The sequence below is a fragment of the Myotis yumanensis genome, unplaced genomic scaffold (genome assembly GCF_028538775.1).
Source record: "Myotis yumanensis isolate MYYU_CA2020_CCGP unplaced genomic scaffold, mMyoYum1.0.hap1 SCAF_6, whole genome shotgun sequence".
Classification (NCBI taxonomy): Eukaryota; Metazoa; Chordata; class Mammalia; order Chiroptera; family Vespertilionidae; genus Myotis; species Myotis yumanensis.
In genome coordinates, this window is record NW_027223757.1 from 93839971 (window position 1) to 93866215 (window position 26245).

The 26245-nt window shown below is 47.4% G+C and overlaps 1 protein-coding gene, 1 long non-coding RNA gene and 1 pseudogene across 2 annotated transcripts; 1 reads left to right on the plus strand and 2 right to left on the minus strand.

Moving 5' to 3' along the window:
- Positions 1-11951: 11951 nt before the first annotated feature.
- On the minus strand, positions 11952-13713 carry LOC139012618 (high mobility group protein B1-like; annotated as a pseudogene).
- A 4040-nt stretch (positions 13714-17753) lies between these two features.
- LOC139012619 (uncharacterized) lies at positions 17754-26139 on the minus strand. Its single transcript, XR_011471884.1, has 3 exons — positions 25453-26139; positions 19879-20074; positions 17754-18971 (listed from the first exon to the last, which is right to left on the minus strand). It is a non-coding gene; the product is annotated as an uncharacterized lncRNA (long non-coding RNA).
- Positions 22800-23042, plus strand: SMIM40 (small integral membrane protein 40). Its single transcript, XM_070419440.1, has one exon. It carries the CDS (start codon positions 22800-22802, stop codon positions 23040-23042), a length of 243 nt encoding a protein of 80 aa, XP_070275541.1.
- Positions 26140-26245: the final 106 nt, after the last annotated feature.

Here is a 26245-nt window from a genome sequence, read left to right on the forward strand (position 1 = left end):
CCAGGTTGTGGGCTCTCTCCCCAGTAGGAGGAGTAAAGGAGGCAGCCAATTGATGATTCTCTCTCATCATTGATGTTTCTATTTCTTCCTCTCCCTTCCTCTCTGAAATAAATTTAAAAATATATTTAGAAAAATATATAAGGATTGGAAAGAAACAAGAATGTCAGTATTTTCATATGAAATTATTGACTGTGTAGCAACCCCAAAAGAAAATTCAATAGAATTGATAAGTGAGTTTAGCAAGGTTATTTCTAAACTCACTTATCAAGATCAATATAAAAAAAATCAGTAACCCTAACTGGTTTGGCTCAGTGAATAGAGTGTTGGCCTGCGGACTAAAGGGTCCCAGGTTCAATTCTGGTCAAGGGTATGTACCTTGGTTGTGGGCACATCCCCAGTAGGGGTTGTGCAGGAGGCAGCTGATCGATGTTTCTCTCTTATTAATGTTTCTAACTCTCTATCCCCTCCCTTCCTCTCTGTAAAAAATCAATAAAATATACATTTTTTAAAAATCAGTAGACAAAGCTATTGCATTTCTATCATCAGTGCCCATCAGTTTGAAAGTATAACTTTAAAAAAGATACCATTTGGTTACATGAATATATACATATATAAAAGAAGCTGTACACTTGATTTGTGTACTTTATGTTACACTGCAGTAAAAGTTTTAATATACAATTTGCAATGGCAACAAAATATAAAATAGTAATAAATTTAACAATAGGTGTGCAAGCCCTTTGTGGAGAAAAAGATAAAGCTTTACTGGAAGATATTAAAGAAAATCTAAGTGAACAGAAACAGAGACTATGTACTTGCAGGGACAGACTGACATTGCAGAGATGTCAATTCTCTCTCAGGTCTCAGTGTTGGCTAAACAGGATGACAGAGCCCTTGATGCCTGGTCTTGCTAGAATCTCTCCCATCCGCCCATCTCAGGAGTAGGCTGAGTTGGGTAGCCCTTTTCCCACAACCCAGAGATCACTCCTGCAAGCCCGGGAGGATTTCTTACCTTGAAAGTTATATTCCTGAACCTTGCATCCCGCCTTCCCCTGCTTTTCCTCCTGGCTTCTCTGGCAGATGCCTTTTCTGCTGCTCGGCCCTGTGCAGGTTTCTCCACAGATGTCAAGGTGTACAGTGAAGTTACCGTGGTTGCTGAAGGATGTCAACCCGTCCTCCCTCCATCTCATTCCAACAGCGTCTCGTGTCCACTTTTGTGGAAGATGTGTCACTTAGGCTCTGGGCCTTGCAGGATTTCTGCCTCTGCGACCTTCTCCCACAAGGTCACTGCTCAGTCCTCAAGCCCCTTAACCTCAGAGTAGGAAAGCCCTATCTAGTTTGGGTCTCCTCTCCCCAGCTTGGGACACAGGATTCACAAAGCCTTGCACACTCGTGCTCCCAACCCAACTGACCCTTGATGAACATGACCGCCCTCCTCCCAAGTCCCTCTTATGGCCCCATTCAGAAATTCCCACAAAAACACATTTACACAATTAAACCTTTCTTAGTTTGTAGGGCTATTTTTCAAAAAGTATTTTAGAGCAAATCCCAGAGATTCTGTAATTTCCCTGGAAAATACACACATATATATGACATACATACATATATATGATGGTGTTGTGGGTGGATATACATATATACCATTATTATATTATATATATATACTAGAGGCCCGGTGCACAAAAATTTGTGCACTCGGGGGGGAGAGGGGGTCCCTCAGCCCGTCCTGTGCCCTCTCGCAGTCTGGGACCCCTCGGGAGATAACGACCTGCTGGCTTAGGCCTGCTCCCAGGTGGCAGAGGGCACGCCCAGTCCCTAGGTGCAGCCCCTGGTCGGGCTCAGAGCAGGGCCGATGGGGGAGTTGGGGCGCTGCCCCCTGTCATGCACAGAGCAGGGCGGATCGGGAGGTTGCGATGCCACCCCTAGTCATGCTCAGGGTACAGCCGATTGGGGGGTTGGGGCACTACCCCCTGTCACACTAAAGGCAGGGTCGATGGGGAGGTTGCAGCACCACGCCCTGTCATGCACAGAGCAGGGCCCATCAGGGGGGTTGGGGCTCCGTACCCTGTCACACACAGAGCAGGGCTGATCAGGGGGTTGAGGAGCTCCCCCCTGTCACGCACAGAGCAGGGTTGATCAGGGGGTTGAGGAGCTCCCCCCTGTCACTCACAGAGTAGGGTCAATAGGGGAGTTGGGGCACCACCCCCTGTCACACACAGAGCAGGATGGATCAGGGGGTTGGGGAGCTCCCCCCTGTCACACACAGAGCAGGATGGATCAGGGGGTTGGGGTGCCGCCCTCTATCACCCACAGAGCAGGGCCGATCAGGGGGTTAGGGCGCTACACCCTGTCACACACAGAGCCACAGGGCGATCAGGTGGTTGGGGAGCTCCCCCCTATCAGGCACAGAGCAGGGCTGATCAGGGGGTTGGGGCACCTTCCCCTGTCAGGAACAGAGCAAGGTGGATAGGGAGGTTGTGGCCCCGCCCCCTGTCACACACAGAGCTGCAGGGCGATCGGGGGTTTGGGCATTGCCCCCTGTCATGCTGATCCCGGTGCCGGGAGGCATATTACCCTTTTACTATATAGAATAGAGGCCTGATGCACGGGTGGGGGCTGGCTGGTTTGCCCTGAAGGGTGTCCTGGATCAGGGTGGGGGTCCCCACTGGGGTGCCTGGCCAGTCTGGCTGAGGGGCTGAGGGCCATTTTCAGGCTGGCGGGTGACTGAAGCTCCCAACTGTTCCTTTTTTTCTTTTTTTTTTAATTCTGGGCCAGCTTTAGCTCTGAAGCCTCGGCTGCTGAAAACAGGTTTCTGGCCTTTGTTTACGTTCTGTATTTGATACAATGTTGCGATCCGGCTGGCTGAAGCCCGGCTGACTAAAGCAGGTTTCTGGGGTTTTGTTTAGCTTCTATATTTGCAACATAGTTGTTTAGAGTTGCAGCTGAGAGGCCGGCAAGTCAGGCGGGGAACGTTGGAGTCCGTTGTCACTGGAGCAAGCAAGCCTCCCTGTTCGCTTCAGTGCATGGCTGCCGGCCGCCATCGTGGCTGGCAGTTAATTTGCATATCGCCCTGATTAGCCAATGGTAAGGGTAGCATATGTACGGCTAATTACCATGTTTCTCTTTTATTAGATAGGAGATATATATATATATATATATTACTAGAGGCGCAGTGCACAAAAATTTGTGCACTCAGGGGGGTCCCTCAGCCCGGCCTATGCCCTCTTGCAGTCTGGGACCCCTCAAAGGATGTCCACCTGCTGGCTTAGGCCCGTTCCTTGGGGGATCGGGCCCAAGCTGGCAGTCAGACATCCTTCTGGCAGCCCGGCAGCCCTCGAGGGATGTCCACTTACCAGCAGGGAGCAGACCTAAGCTGCAGTTGGACATCCTTAGCGCTGCTGAGGAGGCAGGAGAGGCTCCTGCCACCACCGCTGTGCTGGCAGTCATCAGCCTGGCTTGTGGCTGAGCAGAGCTCCCCCTGTAGGAGTGCACTGACCACCAGGGGACAGCTCCTGCATTGAGCAGCTGCCCCCTGGTGGTCAGTGTGTGTCATAGTGACCATTCATTCCCAGTCATTCTGCTGTTAGGGTCAATTTGCATATTACCCTTTTTTTATATAGGATAGAGGCCTGGTGCATGGGTGGGGGCCGGCTGGTTTGCCCTGAAGGGTGTCCCAGATCAGGGTAAGGGTCCCGCTGGGGTTCCTGGTCAGCCTGGATGAGGGGCTGATGGCTGTTTGAAGGCTGGTCACACCCCCTTCAGGGTGGGGGGTCCCCACTACGGTGCCTGGCCAGTCTGGGTGAGGGGCTGAGAGCTGTTTTCAGGCAGACCAAGCCCCCCGGCAACAGAAGCTCCCAGCCTCTCCTTTTTTTTTTTTTTTTTAATTCTGGGATTTATTTACCTTCTATAATTGAAACTTTGTAGCCTGGAGTGGAGCTCAGAGCTGGCCAGGCTGGGGCGGGAAGCTTGGCTTCCTCCATCGCCAGGGGCAACCCAAGCCTCCTGCTCGCTCCAGCTCCGTGGCCACGGCCAGCTGAAAGCAGGTATCTGGGGTTTATTTATCTTCTATAATTGAAACTTTGTTGCCTTGGGTGGAGCTCAGAGCTGGCAGTGGCAGGCGGGAAGCTTGGCTTCCTCCATCACTGGGCAATCAAGCCTCCTGCTTGCTCCAGCTCCATGGCTTCTGGCCGCCATCTTGGTTGGGTTAATTTGCATATAGTCGCTCTGATTGGCTGGTGGGCATGGCTTAATGCATAGCAAAGGTACGGTCAGTTTGCATGTTTGTCTTTTATTAGTGTAGATATACCAGCAAAATGAACAAAAATTCCTCAATATCAGCTGATAACCAGTCAGGGTTCAATTGTCTCAGTAATTTTTTTTTTAAATATATTTTATTGATTTTTTACAGAGAGGAAGGGAGAGAGATAGAGAGTTAGAAACATCGATGAGAGAGAAACATCGATCAGCTGCCTCCTGCACATCTCCCACCGGGGATGTGCCCGCAACCCAGGTACATGCCCTTGACCGGAATCGAACCCGGGACCCTTCAGTCCGCAGGCCGACGCTCTATCCACTGAGCCAAACCGGTTTCGGCTGTCCCAGTAATTTTTGTGGGGGTGGTTTTACAATAGGATCTGAACAAGACCCACAGATTATATTTGATTGGTTTGTCTTTTTCATCTGTCCACCATGGCACCCCCCACCCTGCCCCACCACACCCAGTTTTAAAATGCCACCTATTTGTTGAAGAAATAATGCATTGTCTTGTGCCACATTCTGAATTGGATTTATTGTAATTTTGATGTCATTTTTTTAAAGGCTCTTATCCAAAGCTTTTATTTATTTATTTATTTTAATTTTTAAAAATTTTTGTTGTTGTTAGTCCTCACCCAAGGATATTTTTCCCATTGATTTTTTTAAAAATATATTTTATTGATTTTTTTACAGAGAGGAAGGGAGAGGGATAGAGAGTTAGAAACATCGATGAGCCCTGACCAGTTTGGCTCAGTGGATAGATTGTCGCCCTGCGGACTGAAGAGTCCCGGGTTTGATTCCGGTCAAGGGCATGTACCTTGGTTGCGGACACATCCCCAGTTGGTGGTGTGAAGGAGGCAGCTGATTGATGTTTCTAACTCTCTATTCCTCTCCCTTCCTCTCTGTGAAAAATCAATAAAATAAAAAAAGAAACATCAATGAGAGAGAAACATCGATCAGCCTCCTGCACACCCCCTACTGGGGACATGCCTGCAACCAAGGTACATGCCCTTGACCAGAATCGAACCTGGGACCCTTCAGTCCGCAGGCCGACGCTCTATCCACTGAGCCAAACCAGTTAGGGCCCATTGATTTTTGGAGAGAATGGTAGGGAGGGAGAGGGAAAGAAAGAGAGAGAGAAAGAGAGAGAGAGAGAGACTGACTTCCATTGGTTGCCTCTCACAAGCACCCCGACCAGGGCGGGGGTCTAACCTGACACCCAGGTATGTGCCCTTGACTAGGAATTAAACCCATGACCCTTCGATGCACAAGCTAATGCTCTGACCACTGGGCACCACTGGTCAGGGCATTAAAAATTTTCTTTTAATTTATTTTTAGAAAGAGAAGAAGGGAGAGGGAGAGAGGGAAACATCAATGTGATAGCAAAACATTGACTGGCTGCCTCTGGCATGTCCCATACTGGGGATCAAGCCCACAACTCGGGCATGTGCCCTCCGGGGGAATCGAACCAGCAACCTTCTAGTGCTCAAGATGATGCCCAACCAACTGAGCCACATCAGCCAGGACTGTGGTATTATTTAATGTGCTCTCTTCTCTGGGAGTTCAATTGCATCTCCTCAGGAGGTTCATGTCTGGTTGTTCCATCTTTAGAGTTTTAAAAATAATGTTCATCATAATTGTTTTCCTTTTAAAGTGGTGCTTTCCACTGTGGACAATTTAAAGTGGGGAAATCCATTGTTTTAATAGTAATGGACAACCACTCTTCATATTTTGGTGTATTGCCTCCCAGCCTTTTTTCCATACACATATCACAGAATTGAATTCCAAAGATTAAACAAACAAACAAACAAAAAACCCTGGCAGGGTAGCTCAGTTGTTTAGAGTGTGGTCCTAATACGCCAAGGTTGCAGGTTCAATCCCTAGTGAGGGCACATACAATAATCAACCAATAAGTGCATAACTAAGTGAACAATAAATCAATGTTTCTCTCTCTCTTTCTCTCTCTCTCTCTCTAACACCAATAAAAAATTTAAAAACCCACAAAGAAACAAATAAAAAATGTGGAATACACTTTAGATGAGCAAAATGTTGTATATCCACAAAATGGAATATCATTCAGCTATAGAAAGGAGTGAAGTACTGGCACATGCTACAACATAGATGAGCCTCGACATTATAATGCTAAATGAAAGAAGGCAGACACAAAAGGCCACATATTGTGTGACTGCATTTATACGAAATGTCTGGAATTTTTTTTTTTTAAAGACTACATGTTATATGATTCAATTTATATGAAATATCCAGAATATGTAAGTCCACAGGGACAAAGTAAATCAGTGGTTGCCAGGGGCCAGGAGAGAGGAATGGTGATTGGCTAATGGATATAGATTTCTGTTTTGTGGTGATAAGAATGTTCTAAAATTAGATAGTGGTAATGATTGAACAACTCTGTGAATATACTAAAAACCACTGAATTGGCCCTGACTGGTTTGGCTCAGTGGATAGAGTGTTGGCCTGTGGACTCAAGGGTCCCAGGTTCAATTCTGGTCAAGGGCATGTACCCTGGTTGCGGGCACATCCCCAGTCGGGGGTATGCAAGAGGAAGTTGATCGATGTTTCTCTCTCATCGATGTTTCTAACTCTCTATCCCTCTCCCTTCCTCCCTGTAAAAAATCAATAAAATATATTTTTTTAAAAATAAAATAAATAAAAATAAAAACCACTGAATTGTACATTTAAAAAGAGTGAACTTTATTTCTCAAAATTGTTATAAACGCTTTAATAGGTCATTGAATTTTCAAGTTCAATTCATTCAGCATTGCTTAAGTGCCATGCACTGTGCTAGGCTTTCAGGCTACACGGATAAAGGAGACGAACATAGTATCTTTCCTCCCAGAGCTTCCAGTTTGGGAGTAAAGGGGAGATAGACAACAAAATATTGCCATATGGTAGAGTGAAGACAGATGCTGTCAGACCACCTTTCTCAGCAGTGAGGAGTTGGAGGAAGATTTCCAGAGGAAGTCTGGTCTCAGCTGTGAGCAGCAAGATGAGGAAGAATGAAGAGAAAGAGCCGCTTCCATCTTGACAGGAGTGGAGACATGTGGCTGCAGGACAGGAGCTGAGTCCCCAAGGATGGGTCTAGCTCTGTGAGTCTGAGAGGTCCCAGCCAGAGGTGGTTGGCTTCCCCCCAACTTGTCCTCCCTTGGTTCAGAGTTCCATTTGATAACAGAACCAATTCATAGGCAGACACCAGTCCTGGGTGGAGATACCCACTCGTGATTCATTCTGGAGAGGAAGGCCTCCAGCTCTTCCCAGAGTCACCAACACTGCATGACTCCCGGATCCTGTCCTCAGGTTCTAGGGAAGAGGGTGCAGAGGCGCTTTGCAGGGCCCTCACATGCCCACTGGACCCACAGTGAGCAGGGGAGGAGCCCTACTCCAGGCCACTTGCCCCAAATCCACAAGTGACAATTATGGGGGTGTCGCCAGACATCAAGATTTGAGCAGCCCACGGTAGAAGAACGTGACTACCATTAGGCCTGAGGTGCACCATCAGCCTTTCATTCCCTAAGGCAAGACATATTTGGGGTGAGAAAAGCTGAGTAGAAAGTGAAGACCAAGATGGCACGATGACCACACAACTCAAAGTGTGCCGGGCATGGGCTAGTCTTCACATTTTGAACCATATGAATATATTACACAGTAAGATAAATAGGATTGAAAGGAAATGAGGAGCATGAAATATGTTTTCCGGTCAAATTGGTGCTCTCATACATTATTACTGGGAGTATAAATTGATAATTCTTTCCTAGAAGTTCAGGAAACTTGAAAGTACCAACACCTCTTAATAGAGCATTCAAATTTAAGAATTTAGTTTAAGGGGAAAACTGGAAATGTGCACAAAAGTTTGTAAAAGTACTGGAAACAATCAAAATTTCCACCAATGGATGGAAGATGGAAGGTGACAAAGCTATATTATATAATGCAAGTTTAATTCACATCCTATCTAATAATAGACAAACATGGTAATTAACCATACCTCCGACACACTTCCCATTGGCTAATCAGGGCGATATGCAAATTAACTGCCAACCAAGATGGCGGCCGGCAGCCAGGCAGCTGAAGCGAACAGGAGGCTTGCTTGCTCCAGTGATGGAGGAAGCTAAGGTTCCCCGCCTGCCGTTGCTGGCCTCTGAGGTGCACTCTAAGAAACAATGTTGCAATTATAGAACCCAAACAACCCCTAGATTCCTGCTTTCAGCAGCCGAGGCCTCAAGCTGGAGCCGGCCTCAGAGCTAAAGCCAGTTCTCAGCTCCAGTGACAGCCATAGAAGGTAAATAAATTCCAGAATAAAAGAAAAAAAGAAAAAAAGGAGAGGTTGGGAGCTTCAGTCTCCCGCCAGCCTGAAAACAGCCCTCAGCCCCTCACCCAGACTGGCCAGGCATCCCAGTGGGGACCCCCACCCTGAAGGGGGTGCGACCAGCTGCAAACAGCCATCAGCCCCTCATCCAGGCTGGCCAGGCACCCAAGCGGAACACCCACCCTGATCCGGGACACCCTTCAGGGCAAACCAGCCGGCCCCCACCCATGCACCAGGCCTCTATCCTATATAGTAAAAGGGTAATATGCAAATTGACCCTAACAGCAGAATGACTGGGAATGACTGGTCACTATGACACACACTGACCACCAGGGGGCAGACGCTCAATGCAGGAGCTGCCCTCTGGTGGTCAGGGCACTCCCACATAGGGAGCTCTGCTCAGCCACAAGCCATGCTGATGGCTGCCAGTACAGCGGTGGTGGTGGGAGCCTCTCCTGCCTCCTCAGCAGTGCTAAGGATGTTTGACTGCAGCTTAGGTCTGCTCCCTGCTGGCAAGTGGGCATCATCCAAGGGCTGCCGGGCTGCCAGAGGGATGTCTGATTGCCATCTTAGGCCCAATCCCCCGGGGAGCAGGCCTAAGCCAGCAAGTGGTCACCCCTGAGGGGTCCCAGACTGCAAGAGGCACAGGCTGGGCTGAGGGACCCCTTACCCCCCTCTAGTATATTTATAATAACATATAATATATATTAGGACAATACATATGCTGTTGGTGATTCAACCATGAGCCAAAACTTGCATGGCCCTGCCCTTAGGGAACTTACAGTCAAATTATGAGATGCACATTAAACACACAGCCACACCATTCAGTGTGCAATTGTAAAGTGAGATGGATTCTATGAAAGAAAGGCATTTGAGAACATGTGGAATATGATGCAGCCACTGAAAATAGTGATTTTGAAGACTCAATAGTAACAGATGTGGCAGAAAAATTATTATAAATTTAAAAAGACTGTAATTCATCCTTGGTTCAAATCAGTTACAAGCCATGGTGCTATCCAGGGGGAAACATATCAAGAGAACTTTGTAGATAGGAGTTCTTTCAATGCAGGATAGACAAGGAACAGGTGCAGATACTATGTATCATGATAGACTTCAGGGCACATTGGACCAACATTTGGCCAAAGAGAAGTGTATTTTATGGTTTTTTTTTGTTGTTTTTTTTTTAAATATATTTTATTGATTTTTTACAGAGAGGAAGGGAGAGAGATAGAGAGTTAGAAACATCGATGAGAGAGAAACATCGACCAGCTGCCTCCTGCACATCTCCCATTGGGGATGTGCCCGCAACCCAGGTACATGCCCCGACCGGAATCGAACCTGGGACCCTTCAGTCCGCAGGCCGAAGCTCTATCCACTGAGCCAAACCGGTTTCGGCTGTATTTTATGTTTTTATTGATTTCAGAAAGGAAAGGAGAGGGAGAGAGAGATAAAATGATGAGAGAGAATCACTGATCGCCTCACACTGGGGATTGAGCCCAAAACCCGGGCATGTGCTCTTGATCAGAATTGAACCCAGGACCCTTTAGTCTGAAGGCTGATGCTCTATCCACTGAGCCAAACCAGCTAGGGCAGAAGTGGGTTTTTTGAGATTGGTTTATGCATGCTCTGTCTCTAGTAAAGGTAATTGTCATTTCATTTTAAAAAGTGGGATAAAGCCTGGCCAGTGAGCTCAGTGGTTGAATGTCATCCTATGAACCAGGAGGTCAGGGTTCCATTCCTGGTCAGGGCACATGCCTGTTTTGCAGGCTCAATCCCCAGTAGGGAGAGTGCAGGAGGCAGCCGATCAATGATTCTCTCTTCATCACTGATGTTTCTCTTCCTCTCTCCCCCTCCCTTCCTGTCTCTGAAATCAATAAAAACATATTTTAAAAAAATTTTTTAAGTGGGATAAAGTCAGGTAGGCTCTGTAATAAGCTACTTCTATCTCCAGAAATTATAGCCTAAAGTTATAGGAAGTTACATTTATACACTGACCTTATACGATAACCCACTATTTAGGAACTCTCTGATCTTGTTAAAATTTATCATACTGTGTATTATCTTGCTAAGTCAGATTCCAAATCTAGAGTTTCCCAAAAAACAAACAATAATAATAATAATCTATAATAATAAAAAGATAATATGATAATTAGACTGGACATCATTCCGGATGTCCTCCTTCTGGACAAAGCTGGGGCTGGAGGGAAGCCAGCCCAGGTCCCGGGTGCCGGCAGCCGGGGGAAGCAAGGCCTACTCTTGCACAAATTTCATGCATCAGGCCTCTAGTAATAATAATAGTAAACAATTAAATTTAAAAATAAACAAATCTAGAGTTTCCCTTCTTGTGGTTATACAGTTTTTAGAGAGGTATTATAACACATTTGCTTTAAAAAACACATTACTACAGGCTTCTGGGCAGGAGAGTGGAGTGGGTAAACCTGGTGCTCGCATCCTCCCACAACCACATCAAACTTACCACTAAACTGCGGGGTAACCATCATTCAGAATCGCCTGAAATCTATCCTATAACTAAGGTTATAAAACAAGGAGCCACGTTGAGACTGTTAGGAGGGGTGGAGACTCACAGAGGGCTGGTCCCATACCCACGAGTGGTGATTAAAACTCAGGAGGGATATTTTAGCTGCGGGGTTACCCCTGAGGAGCGAGGAGTCCCAGCCCCACACCAGGCGCTCCAGCCCAGGGTTCTAGTGCCAGGAAGGGAAGTCCACATAACTTCTGGCTGGAAATACCAGCAGAGTTGCAGCTGAGTGAGCCAGAGGACTGCTGAAGTCCCAGGCATTCCTCTTTCTTTATTTTTTATTCCTTTAATTAATTTATTTTTTAATTTTTCAACTAGTTTACTTTCAGTATTATTTTGTATTGATTTCAGGTGTACCATTTTCGACAGCCTGGATGGACTTAGAGGATATGATGCTAAGTAAAATAAGTCAGTCAGAGAAAGGCAAGTGCCATATGATTTCACTTCTATGTGGAATCTAAAGGATAAAATAAATGAACAAACTAAATTGAAACAAGACTCATAGACACAGAGACCAGACTGGTGATTGGCAGAGGAGAGGAGGTTTGGAGGATTGGGTGAAAGAGGTGAAGGGATTAAGAAGTATAAATTGATAGTTACAGAATAGTAATGGGGATATAAAGTACAGTATAGGGAATACAGTCAATGATATTGTGATAACCAGGCATTCCTCTTAAAGGGCCCACACACAAACTTACTCAGATTCACTCGTTCTGAGCTCCAGCGCTGGGGCAGGAGCTCCAAAGATGCCAGGGATAAGGGAAAGAACTGAATTGTCTGGCCTCAGGATGAGGGACTGAAGGGCCAGCTTTCCCCATACACACTCCAACCAGGGATTCAACCCACAATCTTTTTTAAAAATTGTATTTACTTAGAAGCATTCAGAATGTCAACAAAACAGCTGCAACTTTTTTTTTTGCAATTACAGAGTGGTATTCAGTTAACAGAACAACAATTATTTCGTATAAGCTGCATCAGAAACAACTGAAGATGAAAAACTACCATCCCCATATATAACTAATTTGTGCTGTGCACCAACAAGAACCTGCTTTAAATTTCCATGCCAATTTACAACCCCCATACTGTACCAGGCAAGGTTAGTGGCTATTGAAAATACCACCAGGACAGGGCTATCTAAAGACACATTCGGTAGTGTGTTAACTATACAAAAAAAGACACTGTACAGTTTAAAAACAAATCTTACACAGCCTTACATTTAAATTTTTTTCTTTAAAAGGAGTGAGTTGTGTACAGGGGGGTTAAATGCTTTATAGACAAGAAAAAAAAAAAACTGTGCTAGAATCACCTTATTCATCATCATCATCATCTTCATCTTCCTCCTCCTCCTCCTCTTCCTCTTCCTTCTTTTTCTTGCTTTTTTCAGCCTTGAAAACTCCCTTTTTGGCAGCATCAGGCTTTCCTTTAGCTCAGTATGCAGCAATATTCTTTTCATGTTTCTCCTTCAGCTTAGCAGCCTTCTTTTCATAAGACTGCTTGTCATCTGCAGCAGTGTTATTCCACATCTCTCCCAGCTTCTTTGCAATGTCACCAATGGATAGGCCAAGATGCTCTCCTTTGATTTTTGGGCAATACGCAGAACAAAACAAGAAAAAGGCCGAAGGAGGCCTCGGGTGCATTGGGATCCTTGAATTTCTTTTTTGTTTCCCCTTTAGGAGGAATATAAGTTTTCATTTCTCTCTCATAACGAGCCTTGTCTGCCTTTGCCATGTCTTCAAATTTTCCTTTCTCCTTAGCAGACATGGTCTTCCACCTCTCTGAGCACTTCTTAGAAAACTCTGAGAAGTTAACTGAAGCATCTGGGTGCTTCTTCTTGTGTTCCTCCCAGCAAGTTTGCACAAAGAAGGCATACGATGACATTTTGCCTCTCGGCTTCTTAGGATCTCCTTTGCCCATGTTTAATTACTTCCCCTCAGCAAGCACACAGTCACCCAGTGCCCGGCCGGCTCACACCTGCCCCAGCGCTGTCTCTATGGAGCTCAATGTACTGCAGTGGTTGTCGAACCCACAATCTTTTGGTGTATGGGATGATGCTCCAACCAACTGAGCAACCTGGTCAAGGGAAAGAGAGAATCTTAAAAGCAGCAAGAGTAAAGCAGTTAATTACCTACAGGGGAGCTCCTATAAGACTGTCAGCTGATTTCTCAAAAGAAATTTTGCAGGCCAGAAGGGATTGACAGGAATCATTCAAGTTATGAAAGCAAGGACACACAACCAAGATTATTCTACCCAGCAAAGCTATCATTTAGAATCAAAGGACAGAAAAAGAGCTTTCCAGACAAGAAAAAACTAAAGGAGTTCATCACCACCAAACCTGTATTACAAGAAATGTTAAAGGGTAGTCTTTAATAATAGTGATAATAATAATAATGTGGCAGTAAATACATATCTATCAACAATTACTTCAAATGCAAATGGATTAAATAATTAAATCAAAAGACATATCTTGACTGAATGGATAACAAAACAATACTCTTATACATGCTAAATATAGAGACACATTTCAGATCAAAAGACACAAACTAGCCCGGCCAGTGTGGCTCAGTGGTTGAGCATCTACCTATGAACCAGGAGGTCACGGTTGATTCCCAGTCGGAGCACATGCCTGGGTTTCAGGCTCGATCACCAGTGCAGGAGGCAGCCAACTGATGGTTCTCTCTCATCATTGATGTTTCTATCTTTTTCTCCCTCTCTCTTCCTCTCTGAAATCAATAAAAATATATATATTTTTAAAAAGACACAAACTGAAAGTAAAGAGATGGTAAAGATATTTCATGAAAATGGAAATGGAAAAAAGAAAGTAAGCTTCGGTAAACAATACTTATACCAGACAAAATATACTTTTAAACAAAGGCTATAACAGGAGATGGAGGAGAATCCAGCAATTCTACTTCTGGGTATTTATTCCAAGAAACCCAAAACACTGAATAAAAAAGACATGCACCCATATGTTCATTGCAGCATTATTTACAATAGCCAAGGTATGGGACCAATCTAAGTGTCCATCAATAGATGAATGGATAAAGAAGTGGTGCACATATACAATGGAATATTACTCAACTGAAAAAAGGATGCTATCTTGCCATTTGCAACAACATGAATTGACCTAGAAGGTATTGTGCTGAGGGAAATAAGTCAGAGAAAGACAAATACCACATGATTTCACTTACATGTGGAATCTATACAACAATCAAACAAGCAGACCAGAAACCCAGTCATAGATACAGAGAACATTTTGAGTTGCCAGATAGGAGGGAGTTTAGGGGTAGGTGAGTGGGTAAAAAAGGCGAAGGGATTAAGAAGCACAAATTGGGCCCTAGCCGGTTAGGCTCAGTGAATAGAGTATTGGCCTGCAGATTGAAGGGTCCTGGGTTCAATTCTGGTCAAGGGCATATGCCCAGGTTGCAGGCTCGATCCCCAATAGGGGGTGTGCAGGAGGTAGCCAATCAATGATCCTCTCTCATCATTGATGTTCCTATCTCTCTCTCCCTCTCCCTTCCTCTCTGAAATCAATAAAAATATATATATTTTAAAAAGTACAAATTGGTAGTTACAGAATAGTCATGGGGATATAAAGCACAGCATGGGGAATATAGTCAATAATATTGTAATAACTATGTATGGTATCAGATGGGTACTAGTTTTTTAGGAAATCACTTCATTAGTTATATAAATGTCTAATCACTGGATTGTACACCTGGAACTAATACAATATTGTATTTCAACTGTAATTGAAAAATTTTTTAAATTATTTTTAAAAACGTTATTTTATCTGGATTCTTCACTAAGGAAAGTCTATGATGTGAGGCGAGTGAACAAGACCACCACCTTTTGTACATTCAAAATTATGTTTGGGCCCTAACCGGTTTGGCTCAGTGGACAGAGCGTCGGCCTGTGGACTATCTGGTCTCAGGTTCGATTCCGGTCAAGGGCATGTACCTTGGTTGCGGGCACATCCCCAGTAGGGAGTGTGCAGGAGGCAGCGGATCGATGTTTCTCTCTCATCGATGTTTCTAACTCTCTATCCCTCTCCCTTCCTCTCTGTAAAAAATCAATAAAATATATATTTTTTAAAAATCATGTTTGGGGGGGAAACGGGTGCATAAGTAAACAAGTACAAAAAAATAAGCAAAGTGCAAAACTTTCACTGTTTTCAAATGCCTGTAACGTGGTTATCATACCTAGGTTTGAAAATATTACTTCAAAAAGGTTGTCTTGAGACCAAGGAGTAAATCACCCTCCCAAAAAATAACAATTGAAGTGTTTTTGAGAACATGAAGGTCAGATGAGGATCACTGGAAAATTCCTGTTTGCATTTTTCTGCCCAAACACTGACTGAGACTTTTGGTCCATTTGGTAATTATTTCCCCAGTGACTTTTTAGTTCTCAGAAAGATAAAAGAGCTCCTGACTTTAACGCCAAACAGATGGCTGGGGTCTCTTTTGCCATCATCTATGCTTGCTCTGCTGCCGTCCCCAGTTATCCCAGGCAGCGAAAGGCACAGACCTGAGAAAGGAGGGGAAGCAAGACGGGGCTTCAGGGCGCTTTCAGGGGCCAGGAGCATCGACGTGTCAGCTCAAATGCCACAGGAATGTCCTTTCCAGCTGTGTGCCTGCTCACCCAGCTGTGCTTCCGCCACGAGGGTCCACATGGAGGTCCTGTGTGTAAAGTTTGTTCCCCTACGTCCCGCGTGGTCCAGGGTTCAGGATCTGGAAGAGGAGCCGCACACAAATCAAAGAGAAGAGACAAGAGATAATTTGGAAATACTGGGGGGCCAGGCGGGCAAGTCCAACTCAAGGGGAAGGACTTCCACTGGTGCTCAGGCCTCGCCAACCTTTTATTGGTTTGGGATCCACCCATAGCCCTTAGGCAGGCAATTTCCAGTAACAGGCAGACTAGCCCATCAGCAAGGATTTACATAATAATAAGTGGGGAAGTTGCTTCAGCTACCATTATCTGGACTAACAGTGGGTGCACAGCCCTGACCTTTGCCAGGGCTTCAAGGGTCACCAGCCTTCCGGGTTCCTTGTCCACACCTCTCTGCTAGTGAAGACAATAGGTGGCTTCCCACAGTCCTGGAGTGTTTCCTAAAGGAAAACGCAACGTTCCAGACTTGGAAATAACTGGACAGTTAAGTGGACTAGAGATTGGGTTGGAAGAAATAGATGTGTCTTTCTGTATTTTACTATATTTTCTATTTTCCTTTGCTGGGACATGGGAGGTGATAAGTTAAAGGGGGTCTGTGCACACGCTCCCCTTCTCCCAGATCCCTGCCTGAGACCCCAAGATTTCCCTCTCCGGGCTCCAGTCCCAGTCCGTAGCCAGGGAGCATCACTCACCACCACACCCAGCATCTGCGTGGCTTGGCCTCCCAGGGGACAGCCACTCCTCGCACAAGGCCCGTTGCTTCTCCAAAAAGCAATGTCAGACCCAGGGAAGATACGCCCCTTAAAGTCAGTCTAGGAAACACCTTCCCTTCTTTGGCGGCTGCTCCTCAGAAAAACGTAAGTAGAAAAGGTGTTATTGCACTTAATAACCTCTTGCTTCCTTTTAATGGAAGATGCAAATTCAGTGTAAAACGTGTATTGTGAGCCAATGTGGATGGAGCCCAGTGCAATTCAAAGGTGCCCCCCCCCCCCCCCCCCCACCGCTGGGTGCTGGGAAGACCACCGAGCAGGGGCAGGACAGACCTGGCGCCTGCTGTTCCTGAGGTTTTTGCCAAGTGAGGCATAGAGTCAGATGAGCAGACAGAGCAGAATTGGCGAAAAGTAAAAGAGATCATGGATGTGACACTTGGCTCTGCACGTACAATAGTGTACATTACTGCCCGGCCAGCATGGCTCAGTGGTTGAGTGTCAATCAATGAACCAGAAGGTCACGGTTTGATTCCCAGTCAGGGCACACGCCCAGGTTGTGGGCCCGAACCCTGGTGTGGGGCATGAAGGAGGCAGCTGACCAATGATTCTCTCTCATCATTGATGTTTCTATCTCTCTCTCTCCCTTCCTCTCTGAAATGAATAGAAATATATTTAAATATATGTATGTATTTTAAATAGTGTACATTCCTAAGTCTCACTCAGCAGGGCAGGAAGGCCAGAGGCAGGCTCTTCACGGGGAGGGAGTGAGAAAGGGCTGGAGCACAGAACAATGTGGGAAGATGAGGCTGGAGAGAGTGACCTCCAATTTCATTGTTACAAATTGAACATAATTAAAGCATAGTGATTAATCACAAAAACAATATGTAATTATATATGTATTTTCCGATGGTCTTAGGCAACCCCTGTGAAAGGGTCATTTGACCCCCAAAGGGGTTGCGACCCACAGGTTGAGAACCGCGGGGTTAGAGTATCATTCACAATACAGCAAGGTTGTAGGTTTAACCCCTGGTCAGGGCACATATAAATATCAGCCAATGAATGTATAAATAAGTGGAACAACAAATCAATCTCTCTCTCTTTCACCCCCACTTCTTCCCTCTCTAAAATCAATTTTTTTATAGTTATTTGTAATAATTTTTATTTCTTAAAGTATTACAAAGAGTATTACATATGTCTCCTTTTTCCCCCCCCTTGACATTCCCCCGGGCCCTAGCCACCGCCACCCCCCTCTCCCCCCAGCCCCTTGTCTTGTGTCCATTGGTTAATCTTATATGCATGCATATAAGTCCTTCGGTTGATCTCTTAATCCCCCCCCAAAGCCTCCCCAGGCTTCCCACTGTAGTTTGACAGTCTGTTCAATGTTGCTCTGCCTCTGTATCTACCCCTGTTCATCAGTCTATATTGGTCCCCTTTATCTGTCCCAACCTCACTGGAGTAGTTTCAACCTCACCAGGGCCATCTGAGCCTCACCAGGGCCGTTACAGCCTCACCGGGGTCGTTTCAACCTCCCCGGGGCCGTCCCGACCACACCAGGGCCGTTTCAACCTCACCAGGGCCGTTTCAACCTCACCAGGGCTGTCCCTACCTCATGGGGGCCGTTTCAACCTCACCGGGGCCGTCCCGACCTCACGGGGGCCGTTTCAACCTCACCGGGGTCGTCCCTACCACACCGGGGCCGTTTCAACCTCACCGGGGCCGTCCTGACCTCACCGGGGCAGTTTCAACCTCACCGGGGCAGTCCCGACCTCACCAGGGCAGTTTCAACCTCACCGGGGCTGTCCCGACCTCACCGGGGCCGTCCCACCTTACCGGGGAAACAGGAAGTTTGGCCCTCTGTCCCCTGCCGGCGGCTCCCCACCAGACAAAATCTCCAGGCGTTCCTGGTGGCTGAACATCCAGCACTCCTGCTCAGATCATGCCCTCCACCAAGTGCACAGACTGCCTGTCTGCCGTCCCCCAGCGCCCCACTCGAGACTGGAACCGGTGGGCATGTTTGTGCGCCTGCTGGGACAGTGGTTTCACAGCGCCGGCCCAGCCTGGCCCAGCCTCAGCCTGCCCCGGACCCGACTCCGCCCCCCGATTGCATCCCGCCCGGATGCAAGGAGCTGAAATCTGCAGCCTGCTGGGATGGGCTCTGTACTTGGTGCCTCTGCACATCCTACTCAGTCTCAATGCTCTTCTTTCTATGCGAGGAGTTGAAATCTGCAGTTTGTTGGGTTGGGCTCTGTACTTGGTGTCTCTGCACATCCTACTCAGTCTCAATGTTCTTTCTCTCCTTCCAGTTGTAGAGCTTCTACTGGGCCAACTTTCCCATGGTTCTGTATGATAGCTGTTTGTCCGATAGTTGGTAGTTTCGATGTTGTTGTGTGAGGTAGCACACACAGGTCTCTTCCTTACGCCACCATCCTGGTTCTCCTGGGTCTGCTTCTTGAGTGTGTCTCCCATGGCTGCGAGCAGTTGAAGCCTGCAATTTGTTGGGTTAGGCAGCAAAAGCGCAGGTGGGTCTTTTTGTGCACCTGGCACAGCTTGGATGGGGATGTAAATTGACTAGGGCAGGGTCTCAGGGAGTCGCCATGGCGGAGCAAATAGCACTGGCTGAGTCTCCGCCGGGGCTTTGTGTCCCCCAGTGCCGGTGAGCAGCTGTGCAACAGAGTCTCCCTCGCTTTCTGATGGCTGCAAGGCTGTGCTGCCTCTCCCCGTAGGGTCTGGTGCCTCATGATCCCGCCCGAACCAGCTCAGTGGATTTGAAAGTTTGCAAAAGCAAAGGCGTTTCTACTTGTGAGTCTGGCACAGCCCAGATGGGAATGTAAATTGCGTAGGGCGGGGTCACAGGGAGTCGCTGGGGCGGAGACTCAGCGGCCCCTTGCCTATCCAGGACACCAGGACTTTGCGTCCCCCAGTGCCGGCGAGCAGCCGAGCGCCAGAGCCTCCCCCGCTTTCTGACCGCTGGGAGGCCGTGCTGTCTATCCCCGTGGGGCCTGGGGCCTCAGAGACCCGCCCGAACCAGCTCAGTGGATTTGAGAGTTTGTAAAAGCACAGTCATTCCCTCTTGTGCCTCTGGCACAGCCCAGATGATAGGGCGGGGTCTCAGGGAGTCGCCAGCGCGGAGGAAATAGCGATGGCGGCGTCTCCGCGCCCCTCGCCTCCCCGGGACACCAGGACTTCTTGTCCCTCAGTACCGGCGAGCAGCCGTGCGTCAGAGCTTCCCTCGCTCTCTGACCACTGCAAGGCCATGGCCGCCTCTCCCTGTGGGATCTGGGGCCTCAGAGACCCGCCCAGAGCAAGCCCAGAGGATTCGAGGGTTTGTAACCGCTCTGATTGGAAAAAAACCGCGAATCCATTTGCAGCCCGCCTGGAGTGTGACTGAGTACCTCTGCTTTTGGTGCCTCCGTAGCTCCCACTCCGTCTCACTGCGCTTCTTTCTTTCCTTCGAGTTGTAGATCTCCCACTGGGCCAACTTCCCCATGGTTCTGAGTGGTGGTTTTTTGCCTCATAGTTGGTAGTTCCAATGATGCTGTGAGAGAGCAGCACGCACAGGTCCACTCCCTATGCCGCCATCTTGGTTCTCTGTAAAATCAATTTTCAAAGAAGATAAAAAGACATGTGGTTGTCAAGAGGTAGTTTTATTTATTGCTGGGAGTAAAGAAGACGGGATTCATATCCAAAGCTCTGCCTCCCAGAAGGGAGACTTAGTCACTGCTTATATACACTATTTGGTCAATTACATGTTGATTTCTTCTTTGCAATTGGCAACACTTATCAGGCTGGCTTCCTGTCAAGGTTATTCTGTTTACAGCTGGTCTGCAAAATACTGTACTACATTTTAACATTTAGCAAGAAGAGTGTTTAGTAAGAACCGTCCAGACCTTGAGATCCTTGTCCTATCTAACACTTTTCTATTGCCCACTTGTCATTCTCCCAAGGTAGGGAAATGTAAAAACATCTAGGCTGCCAAACCAAAGTACAACTTAAAATTTTTTTATTGATTTCAGAGAGGAAGGGAGAGGGAGAGATAGAAACATCAACGATGAGAATCATTGATCAGCTGCCTCTAATAATTGACTAATGAGTCCTTTAGCAAGTCAAGAAGTTTCTAATTCTTTGCTCTAAACAAAATTAAAAGAGAATCTAATTGATTTGTCAGCTTGAATATCATTACAAATCATTTTAATGGTGGCTCATTATGTGATTTTTGGCATATAATTCAGGAGGAGTTCAACGAAGTGTGTACCATTGCTGTAATAAAAGGATTTCCACTCCTATTTACTTATTTTTTTAAAGATTGTGTGTCTATGACTGAGCTGAAACAGAGCAGACCAGCACAGCACAAAGCAGACCAGCAAGGAAGAGCAAACCACTGGGGAGCAGAGCAGAACTGTCCAGCTGGAGAGGAGCCACCTGACCCCAGGGCTGCCTCACAGCTGTTCTGTATCATAATTGAGCTATTTTGCAATGAGTAAAGTTTCCTTCTTCAAACTCCCCCCATATATATATATATATATATATTTCAGTGAGGAAGGGAGAGAGAGAGAGAGATAGAAACATCAATGATGAGAGAGAATCATTGATCGGCTGCCTCCTGCACACCCCACACTGGTGATCGAGCCCACAACCTGGGAATGTGCCATGACTGGGAATCGAACCATGATTGGGTGGTTCATAGGTTGATGTTCAACCACTGAGACACACCAGCTGGGCACACCTGTTTCTTTTTAATAAGAGCTATCTCAATCTAATGGCCTCTTTGTTTAATTAATTTAACAAAACTAATAATTATTAGTTTGGGCCCTGATCCAGGTTTTTTAGACTTGTAATGTAAATTCCTGTGGCAGCACGGATGATAATAAGTGTTGACTCTAAACAAAATTGGCTCTGGCTGGCTTGGCTCAGTAGTTACGAGCATCAACCTATGGACTGAAGGGGCTTGGGTTTGATTCCTGGTCAAGAGCATGTATCTTGGTTATAGATTCCCCAGACCCTGTAGGGGCACATGCGGGAGGCAACCAATTGATGTGTCTCTCACACACTGATGTTTCTCTCTTCTTTTTCATCCCTTCCATTCTCTCTAGAAATCAATGGAATAAATATCTTCAAGTGAGGATTTAAAAAAAATTGTTACATCCTTTGTACTGTTTGGGGTCAACAAAATCTACCCAAGTAAACAAGGTCCTCCTATTAAGGTCAAAATAAAGTTTAGCTAGGAGACCCTAAAGGCTCCAGGTACAAAGACCACTACCACACACACCCGTTCCTTGCCTGTCCACCACCACCACCACTTATCCAGGAGCCCTAGGTCTCCACCAGGGCTTTGGTTCCCTCATGAATCTTCAGGCAGTATCTGGGGAACAGAGTCCAGAAAAAGCCTTCCACCCTTGCTCTATAACCTCTTGAAGAACATTTTCGACCAGCAACTCAGACCAGGACCTCTTCCTTATTATTGCCCCAACTGGTAAGTCCCAATCATACACTCTTGCTCTGCTGACCAATCAGGGTCTTTCTTTCATCTTCATCTTTTGTATGTATGTATGTATGTATGTACGTATGTATGTATTTACTTATTTATTTATATACCTCACCTTGTGCTCCTGCAACTCTTGTTCCCACCAGCCTCAGTAAGAGAATTCCTCCCTGCCTGGCCAGTATGGCTCACTCAGTTGGTTGAGCATCCTCCCATGCACCAAGAGGTCACCAGTTTGATTCCGGGTTAGGGCACATACCTGGGTTGTGGGCTTGATACCCAGTAGGGGGCATGCAGGAGGCAGCTGATCGATGTTTCTCTCTCCCTCTCCCTTGCTCTTTCTAAAAATCAATATAAACATATTTTTTAAAAGAGAGGGAGTCCCACCCAGGTGCACTCTCCCTCCCAGGAGCATGCCTGCACCTTTCCTTTCCCCTTCTTCTTCCCCCACAGGCGTGCATCTCCTAAACAATAAGGGCCCCCCAGAGACTTGCAACTAGGGGAGCAATGGGCAGGGCAGCTCATCCTACAGCTCATCCTAGAATAACCCCCTGAACCTGTCTCCAAGGCCCCCTTTTCTCTGATTTCCCAGTGAGTTAACAGCAGCCCCACTTCAGCTCATTTCTTTCCTACAACATTTCTAGAGAGCCAGAGCAGCCCTGCCCGGCTCTCCTGTTGCTTCTTCTATTCTTCTACCCTAAGCCCTTCCCTGTTTCACTGTCCCCAGCCAGGCAGGTGCAGGACTTTAAGCCACCACGCCCCTTAATCCTGGCATTGCTGAGCAAAGGCATCCATTCCAGCCTCCCGGATCCAGCTGTCAGACTGTCCGTTAGGATGGCAGAGGAGGAGGGTTATGTGGGTGAAGAGGACGTGTTCCTGGCTTTTGCCCAGGGTCCTTCTCCTCCCAGGGGTCCCCTACGTCAGGCCTTGGACAAGGCCTTCTTTATATTCCTGGCCCTCTTTCTGACACTACTGATGCTGGAGGCTCTTTATAAACTCCTGTGGCCGCTGCCATGGGCAAAATTTGGGGAATGGCTCCTGGGAACACCTCAGAAGGAAGATGAGCTGGAATTGTGACTACCTTTTGTATAAACATCCTCTTACCCTGGTAAGGAGGTGAAAGGGGAGATGTGGGGAGGGGAGTGGGGCTGTTGGGGACTGTGGAGGGGACACTTGGATAGTTTAGAGCAGCTATCTAAAATTTCTGCACCTATACTCCAGGAAACAAATTGAAAAAGTTTGTACTTTTCACATATTTTTAAGTAAGCATCTAAAAATTTTCATCAATTGAAATTGTTTCAAAGATGTAATTCCTGGCATATTGAAAATATTCACACTTTAGCCCTAGCTATTTTGCTCAGTGGTTAGAGCATTGGCCTTCAGACTGAGGGTTTCTGGTTCCCTTCTGGCACATTCCTGGGTTGCAGGATGGAGCATGTGCGGGGTGCAACCAATTGATGTGTCTCTCTCACATCGATGTTTCTCTTTCTGTCTCCCTCCCTCCTTCCCTTCTTCCTTCCCTCCCTCCCTTCCATTCTCACTTAAAAATCAATGGGGGGAAAATATCCTCTGGTGAGGATTAACAACAAAAAGAAAATATTCACATCTATACTAATAAAAGGGTAATATGCTAATTAGACCGGCTAGACCGGATGTCTTTTGGACATCATTCTGGACATCCTTCCTGACAAAGCCGGGGCCCGGGTGAGGCCGCCCGGGATCCCGGCTGCCTGCAGCCGGCCAGAGGGAGGAAAGCCAGGTCCCAGGTGCCTGGGGCCAGCCAGAGGGAGGGAAGCCCAGGTTTCAGGTGCCTGTGGCCGGCCAGAAGAGAGAAGCCTGGGTCCTGTGTTCGGGGGCGGAGGCAGAGGTGATTAGGGGTGATCAGGCAGGCAGGCAAGCAATTAGGGGCAATCAGGCAGGCAGGCAGAGGCAATTAGGGGTGATTAGGCAGGCAGGCAGGTGAGCGGTTAGGAGCCAGCGGTCCTGGATTTCGAGGGGTGAGGGACCCCACCATCCCTGCACAAATTTTGTGCACCAGGCCTCTAGTTTTTAAATAAGACAAATCACTCTTTTGAATGTCCAGAGGAATTAAAATATCAGAATTGAAACATTATTAAAAATTAGAGGCCCGGTGCACAAAATTTTTGCAGAGGGGTGGGGAGGGAGGGGTGTCCCTCAGCCCAGCCTGCACCCTCTCCAATCATGGACATCCCTCTCATTGCCTCCTAACTGCTCCACTGCCGGCCTGATGGCCCCCAACTGCCCTCCCCTGCCAGCCTGGTTGATGGCCCCCAATTGCCCTCCCCTGCCACAACCCTCCTCCTCCGCCGGGTCCTGCCTCCGCTGTGCTTGTGGCCATGATGTGTGAGGGTATGTCGACCACCTAGGCCAGTGGTTCTCAACCTTCTGGCCCTTTAAATACAGTTCCTCATGTTGTGACCCAACCATAAAATTATTTCATTGCTACTTCATGACTGTAATGTTGCTACTGTTATGAATCATAATGTAAATGTCTGATATGCAGGATGGTCTTAGGTGACTCCTGTGAAAGGGTCGTTCGACCCACAGGTTGAGAACTGCTGACCTAGGCTATTATTAGTATAGATACATAAGTAAGGCCCTGTCTGGTTTGGGTCAGTGGATAGAGCATCGGGCTGCAGACTGAAGGGTGCCAGGTTTGGCTCCCAGGCAGGACACATGGCCGGGTTGCGGGCTTGATCCCCAGTGTGGGGCAAGCAGGAGGCCGCCAATCAATGATTCTCTCTCATCACTGATGTTTCTATCTCTCTCTCCCTCTCCCTTCCTCTCTAAAATTTGAAAGAGAAAAAAAAGCGTTTGACTTAAAAAAAAAACTCTTGACAATTGGGAATCATTATTTTTCTTCTTTTTCTCTTTGTACTCCTACTAACATTCCACCTCTCCAGAGACAATTTTATGCTTTTATACTTGAACGTCTCCGATGAAAAATATTTTTCTTTCTTGTGACCAAAATTCTAGTTTTAAAAAAAATTTCTTCAGGGTTACCATTACAACTGTAATGACAGCATAACTGATCAAATAGCATGAAAATTGTACACAATTTTATAATTGTTAAAAATACATTTTTAATGACTAGATGAGGTGGTGTTTATGGTGCCTACATATCTGTTTAAGACAAGGTAAGATTATCTCCAAGAGATTTCATGGTTGAGAACTGTACTTTTCTTTCTTAAAAGGGAGAAAGTCTATTGTAAAAGGGAAAAGGAAAAGAGCCTCTACTGCAGGCATTTACTCAGGAAGACTAATTTGGGGAAAGTTGAGGATCTGAAAATTAAATCCCTTCTCTATCTCCCGAGTCCTCGTGCTGCCTGAGAGCTCATTTTCCTCGATTGGAAGGCGGCAGGCTCGGCTGCCTGGAAGGGAGGGCGTGGTGTTCCTTAATGGAGGTTCCGCCCGAGGGCTTGGAGCGGCTGGAACTCTGCGGTCTGGAAAGTGACAAGATGCTCACCTCCCGGGAGTGCGCGGCGGTGCTGGAGGCGGGCCTCGCCGCGACGGGACCCGCGCCAGCGTTTCGGTTCGCCAGGACCTCACCTTCGGACCCCCCTTGCCTCCGAGTCCCTCCAGCCTCCCTCAAACGGCGAGGTGGATGCGGTGAGGTGGGCATCCAGGTCGGCTTCTTCTCTCTTCCTTCTTTCGTCAGCTCCCCCGGAGGGAAGGAGACGGGCCCGAGCCCCGAGGTGTTTTCCGAGGCTCCTCCGTCTCCCGGCCTCCCGCGGCGACTCGCACCGAGCCTCCTCAGAGCGCCCCGTGCCGCCGGTCCCCAGGCGCGGCTGCCGGGCCATCACCGCCTGCGCCTCAGAGACCCCTCCGGAAATGGACGGAGAACCCCTACGTCCGCGTCCTTGGTTGGTCCTTAGTTCTGTGGTGAAGCTTGAAAAGCAAATCAACAACAGTAGTAACAACAACCCACTGCGGTGACCGTTTGCGTGCACGTGTGTTGCTTTCAGGATCGGGAGCCGTAGAAGCAGCGAGGGGCGCGCCGCCCGCGGAAGGGGCGGGTGGGCGCCGTCGAAGAAGCCGTGGGAGGCACCTGGCGGGTGGGAAAGCAGCTCTGACCGTCGCCCATCGGAAGGAAAAGGTCTTGTTTCCCTCATGAGAGTCTCGGCCTCGGTGCACCCGGCGCGCCTGGGCTGGCCCATTCCCCCGCTGCCCGTCCGTTGCCCCGCCCCTACCTGGAAGGTGGCTCGGCCCGCCCCGCCCCGCCCCGCCCCGCCCCGCCCCGCACGCGACTCGCTGGCGGT